A 19,646-nucleotide genomic window follows, 5' to 3' on the forward strand; every position below is an offset into this window, starting at 1 on the left:
ACCATCGATTAGAGATTTGAGGAAAAAATTGCATTTGCAAAAGTTACTCAATCCAAATATAACAAGTAATGAAATTAAGACTAGATTCAATTTACACAGCATCTTACAATACACGATATGAGACAGGAGCTTATATAAATATAAATAAAATAGGAATAAAAACAGCTTTTAAATGACCATAGCAGAATAAAAAAGGGTTGTTGACATAGTAAGATTTGGTAGAGAAGATAAACTAATATTGATTAAGTGGCTACTGAGTAGAGAAAAAGGCCACATGTAAAGAAAACAGTGAAAACCCATTTCAGCAAGTGAAAGAAAAAAAGGATGAATGCTAAATCTAAATAATGAGATAGTTATTCATAATTATGATAAAGTAGGTCACAATAAAATAAAAAGTAAAGACCGGTTGTGTCCTCTGACTTCAGGGTGAGTAGAGTGTGTCTCTCAGGTTCCCACTGACTCAATGAACCACAAACACACTTTGAATGGAGCTTTGTGGCTGATCCTGGACGTGTGTTGTCGTAGAAACAGAACCCAGCGTCACCGACCATCTGGAGGGAAAGAACCTCATTGGCTGTCTCTGACAGTTGTACAGTTCAAACACACAAATGATCAGAAAGATTCAACTCAATTAATCTGTCAGTTTATTTAATCCACTTTTACTCTGTGTGAGACATGTTGATGGTCTCATAAGTGTGTGGTTGAGTCAGCAGCTGGATCCATCAGTGGTCTCTCTACACCCGAGGCAGCTGTTTCCTGAAGTGTGCCAACTCCCTCTGGAGAATATGTCAACTGCTGCTGGAGTCAAGGATGATCATCAAACTCTGCTCTGTTCAAACTTAACTGGAAATAAAAAGCTGATTTTAAAACTGACAAAACAAACTGAGCCCATGTGAAACTTTTATGTCCATTTACACTCAAACTGGTTTGAAAAAAGTTTAATCTTCAGATCCAGAGTCTCTTTAATGTGTGTGTGTTGAGGTCAGGGGTCAGAGGTCAGGATCTATGGTCCCTCAGGCTCTGTGAGTGAGTTTCCTCTGGTTTCACACACCCAGTCCTTTCAATACTTTCCCTGACACAACAATACAAGTGTGTCCTGTTGTACGTCACGTTACAGACAATGTGTGGCCTCTTCAAAGCCTCAATTCAAACCTTTCACATTAAAACACTGTTTTCACTGAATGATGCTGCAGTAAAATCTGGATTTGAAATGTACATGTTCTCCTTTGGTTTGATGATTTCACTCAGTGCAGATAAAGAGTCTGAACTTCATCAAACATCTTAATGCAACAACACTGAGTTTGACTAAAGTCTCAATAAACTGTAGATTAATGACACAGTCTCTCCTCAGGCGACATGTGATCTGATCTGTGAGGATTTAAATTCACTGTAAAAATCTTTTATCATGGAAGTGAATTAAATTCATAAAAGCACATGTGATTGTCTCTTTTTCTTCATCATAAACATGAGAAATATAACGAAATGACGAGGAAACCTCATTTTCATCTGACACTTTGTTTATTCAAAGAGAACAAATGCATCTTTTATGTTGGAATCAATTATCTTCTGACTCCTGCTCCGCCTCCCGCAGCCAGGTGAAGAATGCCGTTACAGACTGAAGGGCCACGCCTTTACCCAGCTGCTTGGCTGAGTCTTTGCTTGTCCCCCAGCTGTAGAACGGGTCCTCGGAGATGACGTCCCCGTCATACATACAATCAAAGAAAATCCGGAGGAGGTCTGGAGAACAAATACATGTCAGTCATCGTTTCAGCTGTGACGAAACGGAAATAAATCACAGTTTTCTGTGAGGTGAGACCAATTCCTAATGTTATCAATTCAATTAATGCGATTTGTAAATAGATAAGAAACAAAAAATGGATGGATTAGACATTACTGAAGACGGGCATTGTGTTTTGCAAAAGTGATTTCGAGTCGGAGTGATGTTCCTCGAATGAACAAATCAAGTTAATGTCAGTGGAGAACAAATTTGAGAAACAAAGTTTTAATCCAAATTGTTCCAAATGCCCTTAAAGTAAAATAGAAAATCTACAATTCCCTATAACAAGGCGAAGTTCCTCGGCTGATGACAATCATGTGACAAGAAGCAAAGCTCCAAGGACCTTTTAGTGAGATTTAACTATTACACTTGTATGATCACAGCTGAGAACATGTTACACAGTTTGTTCTTAAGAAACAAAGAAAAAGGATCATGTGTGAGTTTCATTTGGAGCGAACCCTGATGCAGAACTTACTTGGAGGCTGATGGAGGGTGATGATCAGTGCCTGAAGTGAGTGAAGCGCATGCAGCTGTTGCTCAGTGTCTGAGTTGCGGTACTTGAATACAGGCAAACTCTTCTGAAAGAGTGCCATGTCCACTCCACACTTGGTGTTATCTGCACAGTGAAGCAGGAGGCAGAGTAAATTCATTCGCTCGGCAGACAGTAAATATTGTTATCAGCGGTGCGATTTGAGCAGAGCAGAAGAGTCTCTGCTCCGGCTGGTGGAGAGCTTACCTTTCGCTGCTGCCTCGCACACAGCCGTCATCAACTCCCTCAGGAAGGGAGACGAGCTCATCCTAGATTCATCCAGGTTCTCCTGAGAAACAGAGAACAGAGGAGGAGGAGTAAAAACACAGCGTCTGTCAAATTCACAAGAATCAGCTCAGAAGTGATGACACCGAAGAGCAGTAAACACGAAGCCCTTTTCAGAGAGGATCTGAGCGCGAATGGCCCAATGAAGGGTTCCGGCCCAATGAAGAACCCGTGGAGAGAATTTGATAAAGAAATGAAGTGGAGATTTAGAAAAGTACTGTTAGAAGAGTACTGTTTTCTATGAGTGTGTAATTTGGTTGAGCTTGATTGAATTTAGGGAGACTGTTGGGCCTCAGAGGAGGTACGTGCTCTACTGAGTGCTTCTGGTTTTATTTATTATTTATATCTACCTGATATTGGTGCAAGTTCAAAGTATGTAGATGTGTAATGAACGTATCTCTGGTCTTAAACTGGAGCTTATGTTTTCATTTGTTTAGTTAGTTTGTCCGCAGGATTAATCAAAAACTACTGAAGTGATTCCCATGAACGTTTGTGGATCCAGGGAGGAAACTGTAATATTTTGGAGCACAGGTGGATCCAGGAATTGTATTGATGAGATCTTACCAACAGTCGTTGACCAACATTAGCTTCAAGGTCCAAATTATAATTATATTCAGTTACTTTACAACGAGGTGTAACTCAGCATCACTCCGTCTGCCATTCAGGATTTTTACCACTAACTCGCAGAGGCTGGTTGATGTCACTTTTCGTACCTTCACACATTTGAAGATCTGCTCTTCACTGGCGATGTCCTCCAGCACGATCTTCTCCTGGGACAGAGCAGGTTTCTCTGTGAAGGCAAATAAACAAACACAGTCACAACAGTGTGATTAATGGCAGAGAGTGAATGTGTCGATATTATTGTCCTGTCTGTCCGGTGCTGGGCAGCGACGTGCGTCTCACCAGGCTCTGGGACTCTGCGCTCTTGCTCAGAATCGTCTTCGGTGACACTCGGTCTCCGTGGCACGACTCCCTCTTTGTCCATGTCTTTTTGCGGGTCCACCGGGGCCGGACTCTCCAGCAGCTCCTCTGAACTGCTTCCCCTGGTGAACCGTTCAGGCTGAGACGATGGTGGCGCAGCGCTCAGCGGCTTGTCGCCGCGCTTTCCGCGCTTTCTTCCCTTTCTGCCTGTGCTGCGACTGGGGGGGACGAATAAACAAAGAGTCAGGAAGGATGTCAGTGTAAATGAGAAACTCTGAATATAAAGCTTTTCAACCAATTTGGAACGAACTACAAATTATTATCACTGCCCTTAAAATCACACAGGATGGTCATCTCATACCTTGACCTGGCGTCAGAGTCTGTGTTTTGTGGAGGAGCGGTGGAGGGTTGAGGTGAGGGGCTGGACTGCAGCCCTGAGAAGCGGTTGAGGCCCGCAGAGTTGAAACGTTATAAGAGAGATAAGTGAAAAATAACAATTGTGGATGATCAGAGTCAAGGTCCAGTCATTAAGAGGAAGATGCTTCACCTGACTCCGTATACAGGATATGCTGTAAGTTACTGTTTTATATCAGGGTTTCATCAAGTTCAATTTAAAACCTTTTTAAGAACATAATGAAGGAAATTCTCGTAAAATGTAATAGATATACTATCAGACTCCCAGATTTCTAACAGGCTTAATATCTGAGATGAATCAGTGACAACTACAGCTAAACAGAGCAGAACAGTCGAAACATTGTGAAGTGTGTGACACCCTTCCATCGTTAAGTGTTGTAGTATGAACTCCAAACAGTTACAAGACTCCTGATCAGCAGGTCTAATCCGGCGGTGTCTAATAAAGTTAGTGTTGGCCAAACCGGTTGTCATTTTTATGTTGAGGCGGCGGGGGTGTTGTCGGCAGCTGCTGAATGTAACTAATAAAGTAACTTGTAATCTAACTTAGTTACTTTTAAAATCAAGTAACTTGTAATCTAACTTAGTTACTTTTAAAATCAAGTAACTTGTAAAGTAACTAAGTTACTTTTTCAAAGTAACTATGGCAACACTGGGTGTGACCTCACCTGAGTCACTGGCCTTGGCTCCTTCACTGCTAGCCTTCACCGATGTGACTTGAGCCTGTGGGCCAAGCTGAATCTTCTCGTCCATTTGAGGCTGCAGAAAGAGAAGCGATTATGATCACTCGTCAGATTTCCAGCAATAAACACTACAGATGACAATAGTAGAAAATCTGAAAGGGAAAGTCTAAAGGTTTAGACTGAAATCTACAGTTGGTTTTGCACTCTTCCATGTTCTCAAAATGTCCAGCAGAGGGAGAACTAAGCTTCGTTCCAAAGCACTGTCTGAATTCTGCAATGCCCAATGTTAAGCAAGGACAAGTCCCAACCACATTACTGCATCCATACCATACGTTCATTGTATTTTGTAAACATGAGGTGACCCATCGGCTTAGTGAACAAGTGTGCTCCCTGTTCTACACTAAAACATGTCAGAGTGCATCCAGCAGGCAGAGATCCCACAAAGTCAGTTTTCCTTCTATTCTGCAGTACCTCATGGATCCTTTGTGCCACCTTTGCACTGCCGAACATGTAAACTACAGTGATGCAGATCAGATGGGAGCAGGGAGAGTTTGTACAAACAGCCCGGTTGTGACGATTCCAAAGATTAATCATAAACAGTTATGGGACCCGAGTTCTCCAATCCTAACCCTATGTACGGTTTTCCAGCTAGAGAACAGAAACCACGGTCGAGGAAGTCTGAGACTAAAATGGAAAAACATTTAGATCAGCTTCATTAAATGTTCAAGACGAACTGGTCACAACACGAACAACGATCTCACCACTTTATCTTAATTACAAAGCTTGGGCGTGAGGAGGAGGCATGAACAAATCGACACCAATGCCCCTGTTATCAGTGTTTTATCAGTAATAAGTAGAAAATCTAAGAAACTTGTTTACCAATATCTGTATGAATCTTAAAATATTAAATGTTTCTGATTATACAGCAGAATCTTAACAAGTCCTGATTCTGCTTTAGGTTCCAGCTTTACTTCAAATGTTGGTTCAAATCTCTCAGATCAAACTATCATTAATCAAAATTTCAGCTCAAGTAATCTAAATGTTTGAGGTCTGTAGCCAATTCTCCAGATTTTACCCGGAGGTCACATCTGACAATGATTTAAGATTCCATGGAACACCACCAGTTACCACATGGTAATTGTTTGTCATTGTTTTTGTGATTCCAATGTAGAAATATGAGCAAATCAACTATGAGGGACAGAAAGTAAATAGCAGCTTCACGTCTCCTGTATGCAGTGCATTTGTACAATCCTCACAGTAGAAGGTAAGAAAAAGGTAGAATGTTAAAATCTGTGTTTAAGACTCGGACAGCTTGTCTCACCTTGGAGAACGTTGGGCTCTTGTTGAGGTCGGTGGCCCTGCTGTTCTTTTCCATGGGCACAGTGTTGCCCGGCTCCTCTCTCTGTACGCCATGATCGCTCTGCTCACTTGGATCTATGGAGACACACCCACACAAAAAACATAAACACAAACAAACAGGGAAATACAGGTTTAAGATTAGTTCACAGGAAATACAGTGGAGTCAAACCGCTGTGAAAGTGGCAGACAGAGTGACATCTCTGACTGTTTCTGTGGCATGCTGCGTTACAAGATCAAATATTATAGCTCAGCTAGCAGATGGGAGGGAGGGAGGGGGCCTCCTGTCTGCTGTTGGGAACAATATCATCTCTGCAGGCTACAGGGACAGGAGGTCTACAGACTGGCTTCCTGAGTCACTATAGCTGTGTCAATGTGATTCTAAACCTTAAAGAGAATTTAGACTACAGGCCTGACCTGGCTGTTTCTTGGTCTCTTTGGAGAGGAGTTGCTGCTGCAGTTTTTGTGGCTCCTCCTGCTCTTCATTCTTTTTCACCTTGTGGCTCAGATCAATGGTTTCTTGACCCTGGTCGGGTCCTGTGGACACCCAGTTGTGCTGAAGAAAAAAAAATGTACAGAACCACAATGACTTCAAACCTGAATCAGACAGATCTTTAGTGTAAAACAGATTTCTTTGCTCTTTATCTTTGACAGATCAGAGAATTTAGGAGCATGTGTGGGTTTGATCACACTGTGCTAGATACATTTTGGCATAAACAGAAGAATCAGTCAATCACAGAGGAATATTCTAATGACTGAGGACACACTGATTAATTCATTAAAGATCAATAGTCATCTCTTCCTCTTCAGGTTTCTTCCATTTTTCCCTGTTCATTGTTTCTATGGGATTTTCTTACATTTCTTTGCCATGATCTATGTATCTATCTTTATCAGTCCTTCTAAAAAGCGTTAGATCTCCTTAAGAACAGCAGTGTAGATATTCGTTAAACAGAATATGACCAGAATACATGGTATCATGTTGAAATAAATCTCTGTGGTAAAATCCATCTTACTTTGTAGAATTTGACTGTTTGACTCTTTACAATTGTACAAATGAAAGAAAAATCACGAAGACCCACTCACCAATCTCAGGTCTATAACGTCCTGCAGCATCAATCGTACACGAGTGCACATCTTCCCCTCTCTGACGATTTTTTTAATCTTGTAAAAATACTGATTCATCCGAGGCTGGTGAGACACAGAGGGAGAGAGACGGTTCATTTGAGACATGAAGTTAATGTTCAGCACGTCTCCATTCAATCTACCAGACAGCAGGTTGTAGACATTATTATTCTACAGAGTTGACCAATTGTCCAGTTTATCACTTGGAACAGTCCTGACCGCCCGAGATGAAACCGGAACATTTCATCAACAGCAGCATGAAAACCGTAATAGCCAAATACAAACGGATGCAATTCACTGTAACTGTATTCACATCACATCTTTATCCCTGAAAACAACGCATTTCTCTTAATATTTAATTTTGGAAATGGAAACCAGCCGCATATTATTCTGTAGATTATATTCCAAGCTTTCAATCTGTAGCCCTTCAGACCTTTCTAAGACCGTAATAAAATAAATTTAAGATTTATGTCAAATTAACTATCACCAGCTCACCTTGGTCTCCTCCAAGTCATAGTCCTTTCCGATGGTGGTGAGCAGGCTGCACAGACACTCTAAAGACACGTTGTCTTGTTTCTGCAGCAGCTTGACCACGCAGTCATGCATGATGGGCGCCTTTAGCTTCTTGAGCTTGAACAGTTCGCCGATCAACTTGAAGTAGCCAATGGAACGCCGCCGGATAATATCCTTGGCCTCCTGTAGCTCTAACAGGAGTCGGTGACGATCCCTCTAATGGGACCAAGAAAACAAACCTCTTGAACAGAGTTGAAACAGAAACTAAAAGACGTTTCGGTAAAGATCCGGTGTCACACTTACCCGTGCAGCAGAGTCCAGCTCCTTCTGCTTCATCCTAATTACCACATCATCTTCGTTGTCTTTCTCGAACTCCTTCTGACAACGTCTTAGCAGCAGCTTGATAAAGCTCACTGTGCTATTGGGTTCATCAGGAATTGACACTTTGAGCTGCACATGAACAGTAAGTAGAATGAATTGAGTAGAGAACATAAGAATTAAAATAAAATTAGTAATGAACTAACCCTGAAAAAACAGGAGTTTTCTGCGGGTTTAACATTTGTTTTTATATATCGAAAAATTAACGTTTTCGTATCTGGATTATTTAGAATTTAATGACTGATATATATTTAGGGTTATTTAATCAAATGATGGCAGACAGAAAATGTAATAGTTTCTCTAGAACTCTTGTTAATAGAATCCATAATTAAGGATATGAACGTTTAATAAATTGTGTTTTAAAGGATTATTTGTTACTGATTTTCAAACTCCTTAATAAATAGTGTGTGTCGTCTGGTGTAGACTCTAGAGGCATCAAAACAATACAACCTCATCATCACACTGTACTGAATTGTGTTGCTTTTCACAGCATTATTCTGCATCAAGGCCGAGCTGAATATGAACCAACTGATCCATTTACTGCACAAACATTTAACAAGTTGTTGACTGCATATTGAGACACTGTGTGCACACCCCTCCAATAGATGGTTAAAAGTTCACTTATCCTCCATCGTTTTTTTGCATCTGATGAATGCGGCAAATTACGAAAAAGTTATATTTATGTACTGCTCTAAATCCAATTCAAACAACTACATTACAAACAAAAGACTCTCTTGTTCCAAAGTCGACACACTTCTCTGCTCAACTAGGCGAACTGCTTACCTCGGCGAGGCAGCTACACATGTTCCCGTAGGCCACCGATAAGCTGGGCTCGTCGATGGCTTTCTCAAAAACCAGGTCCACGACTCCTTTGAGCTGCTCCTCCGTGTCGATGGTCACGTCCGTCACCTTCTTCACCAGCATGTTGAACTTCTCAGGCGTCCGCTTGTCCAGGATAATGCGGACCTTCTTGAACAGGTCCTGAGGGGAATAGGTCATAACAGGTATTTAAACTCTGAGGGCATCAAGCACAAAGACCAATCCCTCGCTCCACATGAAAAACTAGTCCTGTTGTAAAGCTACTAGTAATACGGAAATTAAATACTCACAATGATTTTCCTATATTTACAGATTTAAACAACAATTTTTCTGGAATTTCCAATACTTTGAAAATCTTCCATCGCCAAGACTAACATTAATTATCAGAAAAGTCTGTATATGTAATTTCTATATATGCCCACTGCTTTGTTATTACCATGACTCAATATCTGTTAAATTAGCCAAAATAACGGATTTTCAATTCCAGTGTTTAAGTTTGTGTGAGTTTCATAAGTAAGGCAACATAAATATCATTTAGGTTACCCTCTCTTACACTGCCTTACTGAAAAACTTGGGCGTGAGGAGGAAGCATGAATGAATGTACACAAATGCCCCTGTTATGAGTGTTTTAACAGTAATAAGTAGAAAATCTAAGAAACTTGTTTACCAATATCTGTATAAATCATAAAATATTAAATGTTTCTGATTATACAGCAGAATCTTAACAAGTCCTGACTCTGCTTTAGGTTCCAGCTTTAATTCAAATGTACATTTCAAATCTCTCAGATCAAACTATCATTAATCAAAATTTCAGCTCAAGTAATTTAAATGTTTGAGGTCTGTAGCCAATTCTCCAGATTTTACCCGGAGGTCACGTCTGACAACGATTTAAGTTTCCATGGAACACCACCAGTAACCACATGGTAATTGTTTGTCATTGTTTTTGTGATTCCATTGTAGAAATATGAGAAAATCTACTATGAGGGACAGAAAGTAAATAGCAGCTTCACGTCTCCTGTATGCAGTGCTTTTTTACAATCCTCACAGAAGAAGGTAAGAAAAAGGTAGAAGGTTAAGATCTGTGTTTAAGACTCGGACAGCTTGTCTCACCTTGGAGACCTTTGGGCCCTTGTTGGAGTCGGTGGCCCTGCTGTTCTTTGCCATGGGCACAGTGTTGCCCGGCTCCTCTCTCTGTACGCCCTGATTTCTCGCCTCCTCCTGATCTTCAATCGTTGCCACCTTGTGGCTCGGATCAATGGTTTCTTGAACCTGGTCGGGTCCTGTGGACACCCAGTTGTGCTGAAGAAAAAAAAATGTACAGAACCACAATGACTTCAAACCTGAATCAGACAGATTCTGTGGTGTTAAACAGATCTCTTTGCTCTTTATCTTTGAATCAGAGAATTTAGGAGCATGTGTGGGTTTGATCACACTGCGCCAGATACATTTTGGCATAAACAGAGGAATCAGTCAATCACAGAGGAATATTCTAATGACTGGGGACCCACTGATGAATTCAATAAAGATCAATAGATATCACGTCTTCCTCAGGTTTCTTCCATTTTTCCCTGTTCATTGTTTCTATGGGATTTTCTTACATTTCTTTGCCATGATCTATGTATCTATCTTTATCAGTCCTTCTAAAAAGCGTTAGATCTCCTTAACAACAGCAGTGTAGATATTCGTTAAACAGAATATGACCAGAATACATAGTATCATGTTGAAATAAATCTCTGTGGTAAAATCCATGTTACTTAGAAGAATTTGACTGTTGGACTCTTTACAATTGTACAAATTAAAGAAAAATTGTGAAGACCCACTCACCAATCTCAGGTCTATAATGTCCTGCAACATGATCCGTATGCGAGATGAAATCTTTCCCTCTCTGATGATTTTTTCAATTTGATTGAAATACTGATCCATCTGAGGCTGGTGAGACACAGAGGGAGAGAGATGGTTAATTTGAGACTTGAAGTTCATGTTCAGCATGTCTCCATTCAATCTACCAGACAGCAGGTTGCAGATATTATTATTCTACAGAGTTGACCAATTCTCCAGTTTATCACTTGGAACAGTCCTGACCGCCCGAGATGAAACCGGAACATTTCATCGACAGCAGCATGAAATCCGGAATAGCCAGAAACAAACGGAAACTAAATAGGACATGGGAAACTAAAAAATGTAGCAGAGATATATTTCATTAGGAAGCAAAATAGGGAAGTTTGGAGTATATTTAAGTTTCCATGGTCAGAAGATGTTGTTTGCAGGGTGACTGGTATAAGATGAGGATCAAATCACACATGACAGTGCAGCAGAGAGAGAGAGAGAGAGAGAGAGAGAGAGAGAGAGAAGAGAGAGAGAGAGAGAGAGAGAGAGAGAAAGAGAGAGAGAGAGAGAGAGAGAGAGAGCAGAAAGGCCAGGGGATCGTTCATGTCTCTCCACATATCTGAGGACTCCGGCTGAAACCAGCTGGGAGTCACCAAGTGAGGCAGAGTGGGGACACTGAGGGGATATTCCCATTTCCACATAACTTTCTTGTAAGCAGTTGCTGTGGGATTGAATCACACCGGAACTTTTCTCTTTTATGTCTTGGAAACTGGGTCCTTGTAAATCAGAATCACCTCTTAAATCACTTATTTGACACGTGCAGAAGAATACATCTTGGTGGGATGAAAGCAGAGACAAGAACTGATCTTCGGATGCACTAATGTCAAAAACTCTGCTATCAAAAAGTTCACATCACATCTTCATCCCTGCAAACAATGCATTTCTCTTAATATTTAATTTTGGAAATGGAAACCAGCCGGATATTATCCTGTAAATTATATTCAAAGCTTTCAATCTGTAGCCCTTCAGACCTTTCTAAGACCGTAATAAAATAAATTTAAGATTTATGTAAAATTTACTACCACAAGCTCACCTTGGCCTCCTCTAGGTCCATGACCTTGCCGATGGAGGTGAGCATGCTGCAGAGACACTCGAAAGACTCTTCGTCCTTGTTGTTCAGCAGCTTCACCACGCAGTCATGCATCACGGTTGACGTTTGCATCTTGAGCTTTAACAGTTCGCCAATGAACTTAAAGTTGCCAATGGAGAAGTCGGTCACGATCCGACTAATGGGACGAAGGAAACAAACCTCTTGAACAGAGTTGAAATCGAAACTAAAAGACGTTTCGCTAAAGATTCGTCGTCAGACTTAAGTCAGGTAAGTCAGGCTTGAAACAATCATTGTAACATTTAGTGTAGCCAATGACTCTGACACCATATGCAGATCTAGCTGCTTTCAGACATGTACATGATAACTGAAATGTCTGTGTCAGTTGCTACGGACACTGTCTGGAACTTTTCCAACCGGTTCCTAAGGAAAATGTGCAGAAATGTTGATGATGTTTCTAACAGGCTATGGACGCAAAAGTGAGAAGAGATGTAATAGACGTGGAGGATGCCAAAAAAGATGTAAAGATGTAACATTATATACATTTTCCAACAAGTTTTACCAATAACCAGGGAATAATGTGTGGATCAGGGCTTCAAATCAGAGTCTTTAGGCCCCTTGTGGAGCCTTTTTTGCATGCAGGTACCATCAGGGGGGGAAATATAGTTGGGTAAATTACCTGATGATGCTTCTGTCGCGGCTGGGTAGCAATCTGGTGGGTTGTGAGGAGATGTTCAGCAATGAGGTGGAGAAGGAGTGATGACAACATAAAGGTCAGAGGAACAACATGGCACATCATAGGACATATTGCATCACTCAGGAGCAAAAATCTGCCTTTAAACTTACAATAAAAAAGAATGTGTCATTTCTTGATATATGACCCAGCCCTTGGACTTTAGTTGACCAACGTTTGCAAATAATACAGGGAGCTAGGCAATAAAACAATATCAATAATTATCGTAATATAATTCTAATCAATAAAAGAATAACTAAAGTCAGTCCCCTATATTTTTGTCTTCTGACACTGTGAAAGAGGCGGATCCAGGGAGTTGTTTTTGTCACTGTCTTTTGAAATTGTAAGATAAGAATTTTTTTAAGTTTTACCAATAACCAGGGAATAATTTGTGGATCAGGGCTTCAAATCAATGACTTTAAGCCCCTTGTGGAGCCTTTTTTGCATGCAGGTACCATCAAACTGATATGATGATGGTGGAAGAAGAGAGCAGGGGGGGATATAGTTGGGTAAATTACCTGATGATGCGTCTGTCTCAGTAGCAATCTGGTTGGTTGTGAGGAGATGTTCAGCAATGAGGTGGAAAGGAGTGATGACAAAATAAAGGTAAAATTAACAAAATGGCACATTATAGGACATATACCACCACTCTGGAGGAAAAATCTGCCTTTAACCCTTTGATACGCAACATGGGTCAAAAGTGACCCATGTTGTGTATCAAAGGGTACACAACATCGGTCATTATTTCAACCGATGTTGAAATAATGGCCGATGTAATTAAAACTACAATTGGAGTTTTAATTGTAAATATCTTTGCAATAAATTTATTTCATCATTCAGAATTCCAAGAATTCTTCAACTAACTTGTTTTTGAGCTTCACAAATTCTTTTTTTTCATTTGTCCTTTTTAACTTTTTTAATAAAACTCATTTTTGTATCACTACCCTTCTAAAGCACAACATGGGTCAAAAATGACCCGTATTCATTTCACATGTTATTTCATGCATGGCTGTGCTTCTTTGCTATATCTTTTAAAATCTATTTATTTAATTATTTAATATTACAAAGTATTCATTAAAATATCTTGTTTTTGATTACCACAAATCATTATATCCATTTTCTCGGTCTTCATTTTTTAACTAAAGTAGTGTTTGTATTACTACATCAAGTTTACACACATGGGTAAAAAATATCCCATGTATGCAATGGTGAATTTGATAGGAACCTTTGATTTGTAAATGTTTCTAGTTAGGAACATGTTTCAAGTGGAAAACTTTTCACATGCCACACTTGTCAGAACTACTTGTCAGAACTAAACGGGTTGCTTTTGCACATCTGATTCATGTTAGTCTTATTTTACAAGTGTCTATATAAGAAAATAGTTGATATCTTGTGAAAAGATAACTGCACGTAACATTTGAACATTACTTTCCTCTACTGGTGTTAAACAGTTTGCAAATAATACAGGGATTTAGGCAATAACATGATATCAATATTTATCGTAATATAATTCACATCAATAACTGAATAACTAAAATCAGTCCCTTATACCTTTGTCTTCGGACACTGGGAAAAGATGCGGTTACACGGACAAAGAGGCGGATCCAGGGAGTTGTTTTTGTCACTGTCTTTTGACATCGTGAGATTGGAATTTTTTTAAGTTTTACCAATAACCAGGGAATAATTTGTGGATCAGGGCTTCAAATCAAAGACTTTAGGCCCCTTGTGTGCCTTTTTTGCATGCAGGTACCATAAAACTGATATGATGATGGTGTAGGAAGAGAGCAGGGGGGGAATATAGTTGGGTAAATTACCTGATGATGTGTCTGTCTCAGTAGCAATCTGGTTGGTTGTGAGGAGATGTTCAGCAAGGTGGTGGAGAAGGAGTGATGACAACATAAAGGTAAAAGGAACAAAATGGCACATTATAGGACATATACCATCACTCTGGAGGAAAAATCTGCCTTTAACCCTTTCATACACAACATGGGTCAAAAGTGACCCATGTTGAAATAATGGCCGATGTAATTAAAACTACAATTGGAGTTTTAAATGTAAATAACTTTGAAATAAATTAATTTAATCATACAGAATTTCAGGAATTCTTCAACTAACTTGTTTTTGATCATCACAAATTCTTATTTTTCATTTGTCCTTTTTTACTTTTTTAATAAAAATCATTTTTGTATCACTACCCTTCTAAAGCACAACATGGGTCAAAAATGACCCTTATTCATTTCACATGTTATTTCATGAATGGCTGTGCTTCTTTGCTATATCTTTTAAAATCTATTTATTTCATTATTTCATTTTACAAAGTATTCATTAAAATATCTTGTTTTTGATTACCACAAATCAATATATTCATTTTCTCGGTCTTCATTTTTGAACTAAAGTAGTGTTTGTATTACTTCATCAAGTTTACACACATGGGTAAAAAATATCCCATGTATGCAATTGTGAATTTGATAGGAACCTTTGATTTGTAAATGTTTCTAGTTAGGAACATTTTTCAAGTGGACAACTTTTCACATGCCACACTTGTCAGAACTACTTGTCAGAACTAAACGGGCTGCTTTTGCACATCTGATTCATGCAAGTCTTATTTTACAAGTGTCTATATAAGAAAATATTTAATATCTTGTGAAAAGATAACTGCACGTAACATTTGAACATTACTTTCCTTTACTGGTGTGAAAGAGTTTGCTAATAATGGGAGCTAGGCAATAACATGATATCAATATTTATCTTAATATAATTCTCATCAATAACTGAATAACTAAAGTCAGTCCCTTATATCTTTGTTTTCTGACACTGGGAAAAGATGCGGTTACACGGACAAAGAGGCGGATCCAGGGAGTTTTTTTTGTCACTGTCTTTTGAAATTGTGAAATTGGAATTTTTTAAAGTTTTACCAATAACCAGGGAATAATTCGTGGATCAGAATAAAACACTGGGTTCTTATCTAAAGTGTTTCAAATACGAAATGAAAAGATAAACATTGTTCTGATAAGTGTATATTTTTTAACCAACCATAATGAATATAGAAATTACCTCTATTATCCATGACACTTAGCAATGACTGCCAACTCTAAACAGCTGCAGGCCATCTTTAGTTAAGGGAGGAAAACATGAAGTGTTGTGTAGATGAAGCTGGTGCAGGTCGTCCTCATGTTGACCAGCCTGAAGCTGCCGATCTCCACCATGTTGCTGCTGCCACAGTAAATGCTGAGGACATCAGGTGCTGCAGTGCTTCATCTAATGAAAAGAAGAAACTCACTGTAAAATAATGTTCTATGTTGTGTATGTTCCAGCAAAGACTGGTTCTTACAGTTTATTCTGTGTTCAACAGGTGGAAACACCACCGATTTTCAAACAGAACCGATGTACTTGGATCTGGATTTGTACCCTCATGGTTAAATGCACATATTGTAATTCGCTTTGGATAAAAGTACTGAAAGAAATAAAACATTGTACTAATAGATACAATGTCTTTCTACCTCATCTGTAATATTCAAGGTGATAATCTCCCACAGAGCTGTTGATAACAGTCCACATCAAGTCTCTCCACTTCTCTCTGTGAAAACATAATTATATAACAAAACGTCAATTAATTTGCCTGAATAATAATAATAATGAAAGCAGCTGTTGTGATGTTTCAATGACATTTCCAATACAATGCATTATAAACCAAATGTGCTGATTGTAAGATGGTTATACACCAAAGCTTTAAGAATAGACTACATGAAAATGCCTCATCAGCCAATGTCAGGGAAACCGATGGAGTCCAAAGTAAGTCACGCACCTCAAGTGATCCGGCCCTAAAACATCTGTCCTGCTGCTTCTCGTGCACTTCTTCTCGGTGCACACACAGATGACACAACGTTGGACTGGCGCCTGTGTGTGTAACTGCTGATAATGACAGGAATTGCGTTGCGTCAAACTTTGACGCCACGGTCACACCGTGTGACGAGAAATCGATCTTTGAATAACTTTGTATCTCCATCTTGTTGCGATGACACTCATCTCAATTTGAAGTTGATCTGATGAAAGCCCTGGTACAAGTACCTCAAAGGAAAAATGGCCACTAAATGCAAAATAGCAGGCTTCCTGTTGAGTTTTTCCAATTGCACCTATAGACCTTTTTATTTGTCTGGTCATGATACACCTGTGTATCGATTTTTGTGAAGATCGGTCAATGTGAACACGTTCCGAGGGTCTCGGGGTCACCGTTGAGCCGTTTTGCGACACACATTGAAAATTCCTCCAGAATACGTAAATTATTACCACTTTCTAACTTTCTGCAAATTTTGGTAAGAATTTGAGTATGTTAATAGTCAACTATAAACTTAAAACATATATTCAACATTCAACCCCCACACCCACCCAAACAAGGTAATGATGATTAGAAAAGAAAACCATCTCAGTAAAAATGTAAATGCTTGAAAAGCTGATTATCATGTGGAAATTATTTCTAAAAATCAACTATAGAGAGAATAGATCAGTATGGTCACAAATAGGTATTACAGGAACTACAAATGAAAAACAACATTGGCCATTGTGTACAACAATTCGTCCCAAATCAGAAATGTGTGGTCCGATCTAAACACATACCAAGCAATTTGAACACACACTAAACATATTTGTGACATTCAATGTGTACGTGTACAGATTGGTGGGTGCATGTGAACAACACAAGGAAAACAATTACTGAAGCTTGTGTTCATGGTGTTGAAAAACAATAATGAATCTGCAGCAAAGAAACTCCACATCATTTGTTTTTTGAGATGTCTGAATCATATAATACAGTTGATGGGATCTTGTCATTTGCTAAACACAGCAATCAACATGTGTTTCCCAGAGAATCAGATTCAATGTGTGACGGAAGCTGGGTGTGTGAGAGAGTGTGAAATTGAGAGGGGCAAGTCGGACCGAGAGAATCTAAGCACTCAACAAGTTAGACAAAACCCTGATATAGATCTTTTATGCTATCATAAAAATAATAACGAAAATAATGTCATAGAAATTAATAACTAATCTAGGAAGAAGAGACATGGTTTCTTTACCTCATACTTCTTTGAGAGTTTCCTTATCTTGCCTCGTCGAGAAGGCATGCTGGACAGAGGCTAGGCGGGGCCACTGGGGCCAATTGTCCTGATAGTTGGGTAACAAGGGTACAGTAAGTATGTGGCGCTATGACCCTAATTTATATGTGGAGATCTTCAGGTCAGAATCCTGATCATAGGTAAGAATTTGGGGGCCGGTTGGATAATGCAGAGTGGATTTACAAAGTACTTCCTGTTTCATGGGAAATCAGTAGGTGGCACTATGACACTGAGGAAATATTGACACATAGAGCTGTTCAGGCTTTGACTCTGATCATGAGCCAGAAGTTTGTTCTGAGCCTCATAGTGTCAGCTGTGTAAGAAACAGCCAAGAGCAAATATTCAATCAGTTTAGAAATTAATCTATAGAACAGTTATGATCCAGTTTACAAATCATTTATAAACGATGTGCTGAGATCAGTTATCCTATAATCCATGTGCATGATTTACAAGTGTGTGGGTCTTTATTGCAAAAGTTAGAGGACAGATTTTCGAAATACCTTTTTTTAAAGGTCCAATGCAAAACACAATGCAGCATTAAATTTTGTCTAATGGGACGTGCTGTATTTCTTGTCCTGTCAGAAGTTGACACAATGCAACATTTTATAAGAGATATCTTACATTATCACAGATCCTGATTAAATGTTTCCCTTTGTTACTTTCTGAATAAAAGTCATTTTTGTATCACTACCCTGACCTGTAAATGCCCTTCAAATTACCTGTATTTATTTATTGTTTTATTTCATGCATGAGTATTTCTTTGCTATATATTTGAAATAAATATATTTGATCATTTAATATTATAAGTAATCATGAATTTATGATTACTACAATTCATTATTTTTCTTTCCTACTTATAAGCAAAAGTAAATTAAGCTTTTTTAAATCACTTTTACACACATGGGTAAAAAATGACCCACACAGTATGTATTCACTAGGGAACACCTACCAATTTATGATCATATTTGTATGAAAACTTGACTATATTGATTGTAGGATTATATAATCTTAATCTACAATGCAATACAGTTCATCTCCCAGCAGTGGTACATTTAATTTTCTCTACGTAATGAACACAAACATGTCATGAGATATTTTTCAAACAGAACATTTTAATAGTCAATGACACAGCTCATTTGTATTTACATATTTAAAACCAAAGACTGAGAACTTCAAAATACCAAATTACAAAACCATGGTCATGCTTTGATGACCTGGTTTGGTAGTTGTGCAAGCCACACACTTTGTGTCCTCGGCCTTGTTCTCTACCAATAACGTAACACATTCCCATGCACCCTCTGTTTTTTAAACTTGTCTCCAAATCCAATGAACCCTGAGGCAACAGGGGCTGTGGGGGTGGATACAGTCTTAACAGCTGAGAAGGCCGAGGGAAGAGTAAGTGAGGGTTAAGTCCTGTCCAAGGTTTGGCCGTTTTGCAGGCCACACACTTCCATCACAGTCCCAGGTTCCAACAGGTTTGGAAAACATTGAGCCAAAACCTGTGGTGGTCGTAGTGGAGGAGGTGGCATTCGTGCTGCTATCCATCCCAACTGAGGTCGTGGCTGATGGCTTACTGTCCATAGATTTGGATGAGGATTCCGGCTGATGGTTTGTTCGGCACCAAGCAGACTTCACAGGTCCAGTTAAGCGGGTTGATATCCCCAAACCCTGTTGATGGAGAGAGGGGGGTGGTGGTTGTGGAGCAGAAAGAGGGGAGAAGCTGAAGGTGGGGAAGGTGGAGAAAGGGGAAAAAGGGGGGAGAAGAAATGGGGGAGAAGCTGAAGGTGGGGAAGGTGGAGGCCGATGGGAGTGATAGCAGTGATATTGGAGGCAGTTGAGGTGGTGGGGGCAGAAAGAGGGGAGAAGCTGAAGGTGGGAAAGGTGGAAAAGGGGAAAAAGGGGAAAAAGGGGGGAGGAGCTGAAGGTGGGGAAGGTGGAAAAGGGGAAAAAGGGGGGAACAGCTGAAGGTGGGGAAGGTGGAGGCGCTGATGGGATTGAAATGCGTTAATATGACAGCAGGATGCGTCTGGCTTTGGCACTCGTCACCCCACAGGGCTGAGCTCCATAAGGCTTGGCCTT

General features: G+C 39.6%; 1 protein-coding gene across 1 annotated transcript; it reads right to left on the reverse strand.

Annotated features, from left to right (window-relative positions):
* Positions 1 to 1,555: 1,555 nt before the first annotated feature.
* Positions 1,556 to 3,954, reverse strand: LOC128461632 (eukaryotic translation initiation factor 4 gamma 3). The gene is made up of 6 exons (XM_053446646.1): positions 3,874 to 3,954; positions 3,495 to 3,730; positions 3,305 to 3,381; positions 2,514 to 2,595; positions 2,253 to 2,393; positions 1,556 to 1,737 (listed from the first exon to the last, which is right to left on the reverse strand). The coding sequence occupies exons 2-6, from the start codon at positions 3,574 to 3,576 to the stop codon at positions 1,556 to 1,558; spliced, it is 564 nt and encodes a 187-aa protein (XP_053302621.1). The 5' UTR covers positions 3,577 to 3,730; positions 3,874 to 3,954.
* Positions 3,955 to 19,646: the final 15,692 nt, after the last annotated feature.

This window comes from Pleuronectes platessa, chromosome 18, assembly GCF_947347685.1.
Source record: "Pleuronectes platessa chromosome 18, fPlePla1.1, whole genome shotgun sequence".
Taxonomy (NCBI): domain Eukaryota; kingdom Metazoa; phylum Chordata; class Actinopteri; order Pleuronectiformes; family Pleuronectidae; genus Pleuronectes; species Pleuronectes platessa.